Here is a 12,271-nt window from a genome sequence, read left to right as displayed (position 1 = left end):
GGAACATACTCCAGATGTGTGTATATTGTTATTTTTGCTTTTAAGTACAGTGAAACACCATAATTGAAAATTGTATTCCAAGTGTAATAAACAGCAACATTTTTACTAGGGAGAATTAGAATGCTACATACATAAGTAGAAAGAGCTTTTACATTTCTGAGATTCTAACAGCTATTTACAAATCTTATAAGTGCATTTGCTGCAGAGTAACTAGCTTGCGAAACATTCTCAGGTAAACACACTAGATGGATCATAATTTACTACAAATTTTGTATTATTTATCTTAACTTTGTATATGTTTGGTTTGATAATGGGGGTTGAAGATTTATAAATCAAATGTGTTAGATGCGAAGCAAGAATTAAATTTACAAAGGCTGTCTCCATAACTTTTCCTTATGCAAGTTTTCATTAAAAATTATTCTAACTATTATCCTGAGAATGTGTTTACATCAAAAAGGAGCAGCCGGTGGTTTTGAACCACCAACCTTGCAGTTAGAAAATCAGTACTTCTCTTACAGGGCGACACCAGGACTCCATAACCATACATAAGATATGGAAAGTTGTAAGGCCAGATTTTATGTTCCTCCTATTTTCAGTGTATCGTTCTTAACATCTGGTGTGGCGCTGTAGGATCAGCACTGGACTTCGAACTACAAGGCTGGCAGTTCAAACCCACCAGTCACTCCTGGAAATCCTATATATTGTGGCTATGAGTCAGAACTGACTCGATGGCTCTCAACAACAATAACAACCCCATAATTACTAAGCTGAGTAAAATGTTTATAATGCTCTTATAGATAACATGCCATTGATTTTGAGTGAGAAATTTTTATGAATAATACAGCAAAAGTATTTCTATCTAGATACATATAGTGCAAATTAGGTTCCTCTTATAATTTTAGTAACATTTTCCTCCAAGTTAGAATAAACCCTTGCAGGTTATGTTAATTGTGAAAAGACGTATAAAAGACGTCAAAGTAAGTTTTATAAGACAAGGTAAATCTGGAAAATAAATCAACTTGTTCACTCCACATGCTGATAAAGCCCCATAAATGAATACACAGTTTTAAGCTTAAAAGAAAGCAGAAAACATACATAACTTAGAAGCTCAAAAAAAATATTTGTTTCAAAATCACTTTACCGAGAAGGAAAACATTGTCTTGCAGTAAGAACCCAACTTTCTTTTATCAATGATCCTCCACAGATATGTTTATTTCTATGAGAAAGAGGAAAGAGAAACAAGTAACATCTGTGCAAGAAACGGTATCTGCCAATTAATGTAAATCCTATGGCTCTGTTAAAACCAAATCCACTAGAGGGGAAAATATAGAAAATGACTCAATTGGATTCATGAGTATTTTTTTTTATTTCAGGGAGATATTTGTAATTGGCTGTTTTAACACTTGCTTTTATATAATATGATTATGTTTTGATGAAATATTTCTTTTTTTGCATAATTTAAAAAACTCAGTCACTACACACCAACATCATCACTTACATACACACTCAAACATGTACACCCTGCCCTTACGAAAGAATATTGCTACACATATAGAAAAATCAGAATGCCAAAAACCTCAATGTGGACCTATTTTAAAATAAGAACTTATTAAAAATGTAAATTTGCATTCTTATTTAAATCTGAAAATCATCTGGTGATAGCAATAGATTATCTGTATGCTATTTTCTTCTTTTTTTCTATCACTATTTAGTTCTTATCCATGTTAACTAAGTTTTAACTGAGTGTGAATGAATTTTTCAACTTAAGACCAGCCATACAATATTTCACTTACAAAATGAAAACATTTTTGCAGGACAAATCATGGACATTGTAAAACATTTGTAAAGAATAATAAATACTAGTACATGTAGTCACTGATATCCAAACTCTGTAAATCCATTGTTCTTTTGGCAGACACATGAATAAAAGTACAACTTTTCACAATTTTCATTTCCAAGAACTACAGATGTTCAGTGCTTCACAGAGTAATGCAAGAAGAGTCCCTGACTAAGATCACAGTTATTTATGGTCTAGATCACACAGGAGGATCAGAGAAAAATATTGTTTTAATTTCTATCCCTCTCAGTATATGTGTTTTGGAAGAATAACGAAACAGCAGTTTTTACTAAGAATTTGAATAAAAAAATAATAATAGTAAGTATTTTTTTAAAAAAACATATAATTCTCTACTCTGATGATAAGGGTTTCACCTGCTTCTCCATGAATTTTAAATGTTGCTGTTGTTGTTAACTGTTGTTGAGTCGATTTAAATCATAGAGACTAAGGACAAGCTGGTGGCTCGGAACTGCTGACCTTGCAGTTCACAATCCAGTACTGATCCTTTAGTGCCACACCAGGAGCATCTTTGTACACTTTCTAATTGGCAAAAATAATTGAGAAACATAAAGTCTTCATCTCCCTACCCTCTGGCCTCCATCCTGGATTATGGGATTACCAAAAAATGTGAATTCAAAGATATGAATTCTTTGAATATTTTCTGTAACAACGAAAATTAAACACTTCAAATTTTTTTAAAATCTCATTTTTTATTAACTCTTCATACTGCACAATCAACTTTAATATTCTGCTTGTTTCACAATTCTCTTTCAGTACTATCCACATAGGACAGCTACTACAATAGAATTATCTGGTATCAATATTTATAAAATTTGACAAATTACTCCTTGAAAGGTACATAATCAATTTGAGATTATCATAATATTGTGAGGCCATTTTTTACAGTATCATGGTAATCTTAAATTTACTGGTATATATCAAAGGATGCAAACCCTATGCTTACCACAAAACAGTCTATTCATAAAAGAACTTCCGTTTCAAGTTGAATCTATCTAACTTTAATGTTCCTATATAAAATACACCTTTGTTACTTTATTACTGGAGGCTTGGGGTGAAGGAAAAGTAGAAGCTTCCATCAAGAAGAGACATTCAAGCTGGGATTTGAGGAATGATAAAGAATTTCCAGCCAGAAAAAAATAGAATAAGAAAGCCACAAAAATAACAGTGGGAAAAAAAAAAAGTGTCAAGGCTTAGGGGCTAGAGGGATGTTTTGGGTGTCAATCAAACAGGGAAAATGTGGTAAGAATAAAAGTAAATTTTGAGGTGTTGTGCACATTGGGGTTCTTATAGGAAGTATAGACAAATATGTTAACATTTTAATATCATATATGTGTTGTTGTTGTTAAGTGTCATTGAGTTGGTTCCAACTTATAGTGAAACTATATAAGGTTTCTGAGGAGTGGTTGGTGACTGTGAACCAACAACCTTGTAGTTAGAAGTCCAGTGCTTATCCTACAACACTACATCAGTATTTCATAATATATGCAAGATATGGAAAGTTGTAAAACCCAGATTTCATGTTGTGACTCATGGTGTGGTACTGTAGGATAAGCACTGGGCTGCAAGGTCAGTTTGAATCATAAGGTCAGTGGCTCAACCCCACCAGCTGCTCCTCCAAAACCTATAAAGAGCTATGAGTTGATCTGACCTGATAGCACTTAACAACAACAATTTTCAATATATAGTTTTTACCACATAATTATTAAACTTAATAACATTTTCACAGTGTCTTTATATATGAGATGTCATGGATTCTTAAGAACAGTAAGAAATAGATAAGACAAGAACTTTTTTATCCACATGGAGTACTATGATATTAAGAATAGTCAACTACCAGTAAACAACATCCATATAAATGGAGAAAAGATTGACATTGTCAAAGACTTCATTTTGCTTGTGTAAACCATTAACAGTCATCGAAGCAGCAGTCAAGAAATTAAGCAAGATATTGCAGATCTGTTGTACACTACCTCTTTACAGTGTTTAAAAGCAAAGATGTTTAGTTTGAGGACTAAGGTGTGCATAACCCAAGTATGGTATTTTCAATAGACTCCTATGCATATGAAAGTTGGACAATAAGGAAGACCAAAGAAGAATTGATTTATTTGAGTTATGGTGTTGGAGGGAATATTAAAAGTACCACAGATTGCAAAAGAACAAACCAATCTATGTTGGAAGAACTACAACCAGAATGTTCTTTGGAAGCCAGGATGGCCAGACTTCATCTGTCTCTCACACTTCGGACATATTATCAGGAGGGACCAGTTCCTGGAGAAGGATATCATGTTTGGTAAGCTAAACTGGAGGGTCGGAAAAAAAGAGGAAGACCCCCAATGAGATGAATTGGCACAGTGAAATCAGCAATGGGCTCAGATATGGCAACAATTGTGAGGCTGGAGTAGGACCGGACAGTGTTTTGTTGTGTTGTACATAGGGTCGCTATGAGTTGGTGCCGATGTATTGGCACCTAATAACAACAATAATCCTTTTCTTAATTACAAAAAGGCTCTAGAATTTAGAATTATTGTTATTTTTCATTAAAATTACTAGGAAAAAATCAGAAATTAAACACAAATATAAAATTTCTGGTATTCATGGGCATGTTGGAAAATAAAGTCATTTTTATAGATTGGGAAATAATGAACAGATTTAATGTACCTACTACAGTGATTGGGAGTCCTGGTATGGCACTGTGGATTAATGCGCCAGACTGCAAAGCCATTTGAACTGCAAGGGAGATTAAAACTCACCAGTGGCTCCTCGGAAACCCTATATAGGGTCACTATAGGTCAGAACCGACTTGACAGCACTTAACAGCAACAACAACAAAAACTACAGTGATAGCAATAGTGGTGTGTAAGTAGCTTCTCTGTGCCATTTGCTTAATCAGAACTAAAGAGTCACTTGGTATTAGGAACACTTTCAATACATATGGGACCATTCTGAGCATTTAAAAAAGCACTACCTCTGGAAGAATGAATTGCAACATTTGGGGTTCACAATTTGGCAAGTGGAATATGATCAGTCCATTCTTGGATACATTCACTGTCCAGCCTGAATGACCACATGCAGCCATACTTTTCAGAACGTAACATTTGCAAACAACCTGGACATGTATGACTTGCATGACTAACACTTACCTGTATTTCAAACTAACCATCCAGCCTACATTTGTTCGCGTTGGAATTCCATTTACAACTCTCAATTGTTTTGTTTTGGCACAAGATATTACAGGATCTGAAAACAGAACCAAACATAACATTTAAAAATAAATGGTACCTCTTGGATTTCTTAAATGGAATGACAACCAGATGAATGTAACTACATTTGCTGTGTCTGAGAACATTATGATGAAAGAGCAAATAGTGTGCGCACATTATCAAATTAGGTCCAAACTCTTGTATTCCCACCTAAGGAGCTGAGTGACACAAATAACTAGTTAGTTCAAGGCAGAAAAAATTGCTATGGTAGGGGCAGTAGTTGCTAACTGTATTTCCCTAACTCAACTCTACATGAAATGAATCAATATTACTTATAATGATTAGTTCTAAATGTCACTGAAAGCTATTGCCAGTTAATCCTGAATTAACACAGTAAGATTTGTTTGAACAAGCTACCAACATACTATCTATTGAGATTGCATTCAAATGACATAATGAGTATGTCCAGATCATTATGCCAAAGTGGCATAATAATACAGAATTCTTGGGAGTAAACTTTATCCTGACCCCATTCTGTGTTCCTTGCCTCATCCCTTCTGTCTTATCCTTTCTATGGTCTAGACTAGATTCCTATTTGTTTCCTCAGCCTCGGGCACAACAGGTGGCTTTTAAGATCAAAACACTTGATTAACTTCTTTCTGCACAAAATATGTAAAAACAAAAAACAAGCAGCTCTTAGCAGAGCTTCTTAAACTGAGGATTAACTGAACCTCTGAGATTGTGTCATTTACCTGGTAGACTGGAGGGAAAGCCAAGAGCTTTGAAGACTGAGCAAAACTAAGACAATGCACAATTTTTCAGCATTTCCCCTTTTATTCTGACTTCAATATCCTTGGGAAGGTACATTATATACATCGTGTCTAAATTAAAATCAAAGATAAGTGCTTTTTCAAAGTAAAAAATAGTACCTAGTAGGTTTTCTGAGAATCGAACTTTCATTTTCAGTGTGCAGTTAGTTCTCTTTGTAACTTAATTTATGCACATAGAAAAACATAATTAAGAACAAACAGTTCCAATTTACTTTAATTATGGAAGTGAACATAGTATTTATTATGTTGTTGTTAAGTGCTGTCGAGTCAGATCCGACCCATAGCGACCCTGTACAGGGTTTCCGAGGCTGTGAATCTTTATGGGAACAGAAAGCTTCATCTTTCTCCTGCGGAACAGCTGGTAGTTTCGAACTGCTGACCTTGCAGTACGCAGTCCGATTTGTAACCACTACACTACCAGAGCTCCTTAGTATTTATTATACAAAATAAAAATAACATTTCTGATGTAGAAAGACTCAGAGGTACTTTATATTTTGAAAGGTACTTTATATTTTGAAAGGTTACTTACGGTCCAAGTTGACTATGGTAGGTGTAGTATCACCTTCACCTGTAAAAATAAATATATACATACAAAACTTAGAGGCGGTATCAGGATTTAGAACAACAGTTCCTGTCTTTAACAATTCATAGGTTATTGAAAACAGGTGCATACAGCTCTTTTATTTAGCTTTACTTTAGTGTCAGAAAGTCTCAAGGCCTTTTCAATGATTTAAAAGCTGCAAATGCATTAAGTGAAAGTAATTCCATACAATAAGCACTGGACTTCGAACCACAAGGGCCGAGGTTCATGTCTGCCAGCCACTTCATGGGAGAAAGATGAGGTCTTTTTGCTCCCAGAAGATTCACAGCCTCAGAAATTAATACAGGGTCGCTGTGAGTCGGAACCAACTTGAAGTCACCTAACAACAGCAGCTAAGCACAACAATGTTATAAAGAATTTATTGTGAGTTGTTGGAGTTGTTGTTAGGTGCCATTGAGTCAGTACCGACACATAGCGACCTTATGCAGAGCAGAATGAAACACTGACCCATCCTGGGCCAACCTCACTACTGTTGCCACGCTTGAGTCCATCGATGCTGTCACTTGGCCAATCCATCTTGTTGGGGGTCTTCCTCTTTTTCTCTGACCCTCCACCTTAACAAATATGATATGCTTCTCCAGTGACTGGTCCCTCTTGACAATATGTCCAAAGTATGAGAGACCAAGTTTGGCTTGGCCTCTAAGGAGCACTCAGGCTGCACTTCTTCCAAGTGTTTATGAATCGGGCTGCGAACAGCAAGGTCAGCAGTTCAAAACTACCAGTTGTTCCACAGGAGAAAGATGAGGCTTTCTGCTTCCGTAAAGATTTACAGCCTCGGAAACCCTGTGCAGGGTCACTATGGGTTGGAACCGACTCCACGGCACATCACCAACCACCACCAGGGCTTGATTCAATTATTGTTTTAGTTGTTGCTAAGTGTCATGGACTTGGTTGGTTCCAACCCATAGCGACCCTGTATAGGGTTTCCAAAAAGTGACTATAGAGCTTGAACCACCGACCTTGTGGTTCAAGCCAAACTTGCAGTCCAGCATATTAACCCACCGTGTCCCACCAGGACTCCAGGTTTAATCGTATTACCACCAAAACCAAACTCACTGCCATGAATTGATTCGGGCTCAGAGTAAAACTACAGTGTTCCACAGGGTTCAGAGACTACATTATGATTGGAGCAGGCAGCCTCATCTCTCTCCTGAAGAGTGGCTGGGAGATTTGAATTGCCTACCTTATAGTCAGCAACCCAACACTTACTTAATCCACTGTGCACTATATTACAGTGAGGGTAAATTTACATAAACAAAAAAAGGATTTTGAGACAAAACAGGGTGCTCAAAGATGGTGACATCCCACTTAAAGATGTCAGCTAACGTGGCTCTCCAGGGTTCTGTCAATAACCCAGTCTCATACTTCTGTCTCCCTAGCCTCTTCCAAGTCTCCCATTCCAGGGCTTCAACCTGAAAGTTTTCCATGGTAAGGTAAGCTTACCACATCAAATAACCAAGTTGTAAAATTTCAGGTTCCTGTTTCTCATCGATGGCCATGACAAAACTGGTTCAAATTGGTTTGCAACCCTATTTAAAGGGCAAGTTGGAGTTGTTCAAAAGTCAGGTATTAGTAACTAAGGAACTGCCTGTATTCGTAAGTATTTCTGTTCTGTAAAACTAAAGCTATTTAGCAATATCCAAACAACCAAGAATCAGATAATTTACTAAACATTATTAGCCATTCTGAGTACTATAACATCAAGACTATTCAACTGCCAATATAGTTTGCTAGTCCTGACTTACAAAGGGATTCACTTCAAATGGCTCTACTTAAAGGGAGTTCTGATATAAGTAGAATACCTCTTTGGATTTTGGGTTGTTTTTTTAAAGTTTCATTGTTATTGCCTTTTATTATCAGGATCTCTATAAATCATAATATAGAGCATTTGTGAGTTAGTATCTGAGAATGAGAACATCAGCAAATTATGTGCTGCAACAATACATGCAGTGCACATTACTAACATTAAGAAGTACAGAAAACAACAGATGGTTTTGCCTTTCATTAAAACTCAACTACACCATACCTGCAGTATTCTTATAAGTGATTTTGTATCAGTTATATTGGCTATTGTTACGTTTGTGACTACTGATATTGGTTGATATAAGGAGTCGTTTGGTTTCTATCTGGGGAGACTCTGATGTTTGGTTTGATGACTGTTGACACTTTGAATTGTTTACACTGAATCAAGCTTCAAAGAGCTTAACATTCTATCAAGATGCTCAATAATGAACACAAATGAACCGACCAATGAATAAGACTAATCCTCCTTGATTGTCAAACTCATGGCTCATTTTCCTTTTTTTTAACTGTCACTTGGTCCATTTATATTTTTTTCTGAAGGTTGCTTTGATTTTCATGAGATTTAAAATAACTAAAACTGGATATACTTAAAAAATCATTGCAAAACCTCTCAAGGAGAGGAATTAGCAACGTTAGTGAGGAAGAGAGGATTAACAAAATACAATTATCTTATTTTTTTTAGAGTATTCCAAAGTTTAGTTTTTCTCAATAGCAGGAAAAAAAAAAAAAATGGTTAATGAAAAAAGTCAACTGAAAACTGCAAGTGATTTCTAACTAAAATGTGCTAATTACTCTTTTTTCATAATCTCCCTACTGGGGTTTAATTGCTACGCAGAGAAAGGGTTAGAAGATGCTACAATTTGGAAGCATTTTTGCAGTAATGAATAACGCACAAGACATTTCCTGGAGCTTAATGGCTAATGGTTCAGAACTGATGGCATAAATTTCAGTCAGGCACTGTTTAGGCCCAGCTGGTAGTTAATCCATAGACATGCTCTAAGCTAAAATAAATGAACCATAAATAAATAAATAATGACAATGGATTCCTTCATAATAGATGCAAATTTGATTGTTACTTATTGAGCAATCCCAAGAGAATTAATAAATGCATGCAAAGGGTTTTACTCAATGTTTACTTTCCACATTTTATGTATTTTAAATGAATTAGTTTATCCTGATGCAGGGTTTTGTCTTAAAAGTAGACTGAGGTCAGTCTTTAGTAAAAGCTAGAATTAATTCAGACTATGGCCATTAAGGAGTCCTAGTGTGGTGCTGTGGGTTAATTCACCAGTCTGCAAAGTTGTTTGAACTGCAAGGTCAGCGGTTCAAGCTCACCAGCTGCTCCTTGGAAACCCAACACAGGGTCGCTATGGGTTGGAATCAGCTGGATGGCATTTAACAACAACAACATGGTCATTAAACATCCAAACTAGTAGCTTTTTCACTTAAGTCAATTGCTTAACATTTTTAATATAAACAACTATATATTATTTCTCGTAATTGTGATGAGAAAGACTGATATGTTCAATTTATCCTTAATTAATATGAAGTCTTTTATTCCTAACCACCAGATTGATCAACAAATTCCTTAATTTCTTTAATGAAATTAAGTTCATTATTGTTGTTGTTGATAGGTGCTGTTGGGTCAATTTTGACTCATAATGACAACAGAATGAATAGCTGCCCACGCCTGTGCATCCTCATGACATCTGCTAGATTTGAACCTATTACTTCAGGCACTATGTCAATCCATATCATTGAGGGCCTCCATTTATTTTGCTGATCCTCTATTTTACCAGGCATGGTATCTTTCTCCAGGGACTGCTCCCTTCTGATAGCATGCCCAAATTATGTGACACCAAGTACCAACATTCCAACTTCTAAGGAACGTTCTGGCTGTACGCTTTCAAGGACAGATTTGTTCCTTTTTCTGACAGTTCATGATCTAGTCAATATATCTATGTCAACACACTTATTCAAATGCATTAGACTAGGAAGAAGAACCTGGTGATCAGCTAAGTGGAACACTATCTAGTCATTATACAGTACTTACGAAAATATTTCAACTTTTATTTAAAATCACATTTTTAGAATTTGAATTCTACATAGATACAGCAAAAACCAAATCCACTGTCATCAAATCAAATTATGACTCATCGGTATCCCATAGGACAGTGTAGAACTACCCTGTAGATTACCAGTGTTGTAATCTTCACAGAAGACTGACATATCTTTCTCCTAGGGAGCAGCTGGTGGATTTGAACCACTGACCTTTCTATCAGTAGCTGAGTGCTTAACTATACCACCAGTGCTTTCTCTCTATAGATATCTTCCTGTAAGCCAACATTTCATATGCTTCCAAATAAGATGAAGCACTACTTAAAGCTCTGAATCCAAAGATTCTGGATTGATGAATTTTTTAAAAAATACTCTAAAATGTTTCTGTTGCACACTTTTAGTAAAACATTGAGAAACTCTGCTGTCTGGCCTATTTTCATCTCACCATCAAATACTACTTTCATTTCTCTTTTATTTTTCTCCATAGTACCCACCACATTACTCATGCCTGAAAAATATGAGGGCGATTCATAAAAGTTGTGGAAATTTTTCATTAGCTTTCAATTTTATTTTTCCATAAACGTTTGGAAGCCCCTGCAGATATGTGATACAAACTATGTTGTTGTTGTTAAGTGCTGTTGAGTCTATTCCAACCCACAGAGACCTTGTATAGGGTTTCCAAGGAGCAGCTGGTGAGCTTGAACTACCAACCTTGTAGTTCAAACAACTTTGCAGTCTGACACATTAGCCAATAGTGCCACACTGTATCATGTATTAATTCAACTTAAATTTGAAGAAAGAAGACAATAAAGTGTTTGCCTGTAGAAGAGTAGGTAAGAACCTACTAGTCTGTATGTGTGTGAATAATCTCAAAGCCAAATGTTGGTTCTTGCTGAAAATTTAAAGATACCTTTCTTTCTTAAAACTCTGAATTCAAAATTTTATGAACATAACATGTTTCCCACTAGACATCTATGCTTTCATTATATATTATTGTTGTTGTTAAGTGTTACCAATTTGGTTCCAACCCATAGCAACCTTATATAAGGTTTCCAAAGCATCTGGTGAGCTTGAACCACCGACCTTGTGGTTCAAACCAACTTTGCTGCCCAGTTCATTAACCCATAGGGCCACGTCAGGCCTCGTGTCTGCATTATAAACTATTTAAAGAAGTATTATTTATATTATTGGATCTCCTAAAGGTATTTAATAGAAAATTATGAATGAATCAATCAATTAAAAGATGAAACAGAAGTAAAGTTTTTGAGTAACTGCTATACACTGTTTACAGTATCCCAATAGGACACCAAACCAAACCCAATCTCCATTGTGTCAAGTGCCACTCAGAGACCCTGAGATTGTAAATCTTTATGAGAACAGACTCATATTTCTCCCACAGAATGATTGGTGGGTTTGAACAGCCGACCTTGTGATCAGCAGTCCAGTGCTTATCCTACAGTGCTACTAGATAGATACTCTTATTGTATAATTTTTAGATGCATAAAATGAGTCTAAGCATGCTAAGTAACTTGTCCAAGGTAATTGTTGAGTTTGGGTTTGGTTATGTGTCATGGTGTTGGTTCTGACTCACAGCGACCCTGTACAGGGTTTCCGAGGCTGTAAAGCTTTATGGGAGCAGAAAGCCTCATCTTTCTTCTGCGGAACATCTGGTAGTTTTGAACTGCTGACCTTGCAGTTCGCAGCCTGATTTGTAACCACTACACTACCAGAGCTCCTTAATTATTGAGTAGTGGAGATGTAATTGTCAGAAAATCTGACTTGAAGCTCTTAACTATTTTATTCTCAGTAGTTCATACTTATTTTTTTCTAACATATACTAGGTGTGTGTATACAAAGCAACATCACAAAAAAAATGGAATAGAAAGATAATGGAATTTTTCCATGACCTTTTTAAAGTCCT

General features: G+C 35.9%; 1 protein-coding gene across 2 annotated transcripts in view; it reads right to left on the bottom strand.

The window, feature by feature from the left end:
* Positions 1–12,271, bottom strand: part of HGF (hepatocyte growth factor (hepapoietin A; scatter factor)) — a 92,574-nt gene that overhangs the window by 8,041 nt on the left and 72,262 nt on the right. For both annotated transcript variants that reach the window (XM_006834343.1, XM_006834342.1), the window contains exons 12-14: positions 6,418–6,456; positions 4,999–5,095; positions 1,142–1,216 (exon numbers count right to left, since the gene is read on the bottom strand). In XM_006834343.1, coding sequence (XP_006834406.1) covers positions 1,142–1,216; positions 4,999–5,095; positions 6,418–6,456 — 211 coding nt within the window. The remainder of the gene's footprint in view (positions 1–1,141; positions 1,217–4,998; positions 5,096–6,417; positions 6,457–12,271) is intronic.

This window comes from Chrysochloris asiatica, unplaced genomic scaffold, assembly GCF_000296735.1.
Source record: "Chrysochloris asiatica unplaced genomic scaffold, ChrAsi1.0 scaffold00010, whole genome shotgun sequence".
Classification (NCBI taxonomy): Eukaryota; Metazoa; Chordata; class Mammalia; order Afrosoricida; family Chrysochloridae; genus Chrysochloris; species Chrysochloris asiatica.
This window is presented reverse-complemented; position numbering and strand designations above follow the sequence as displayed.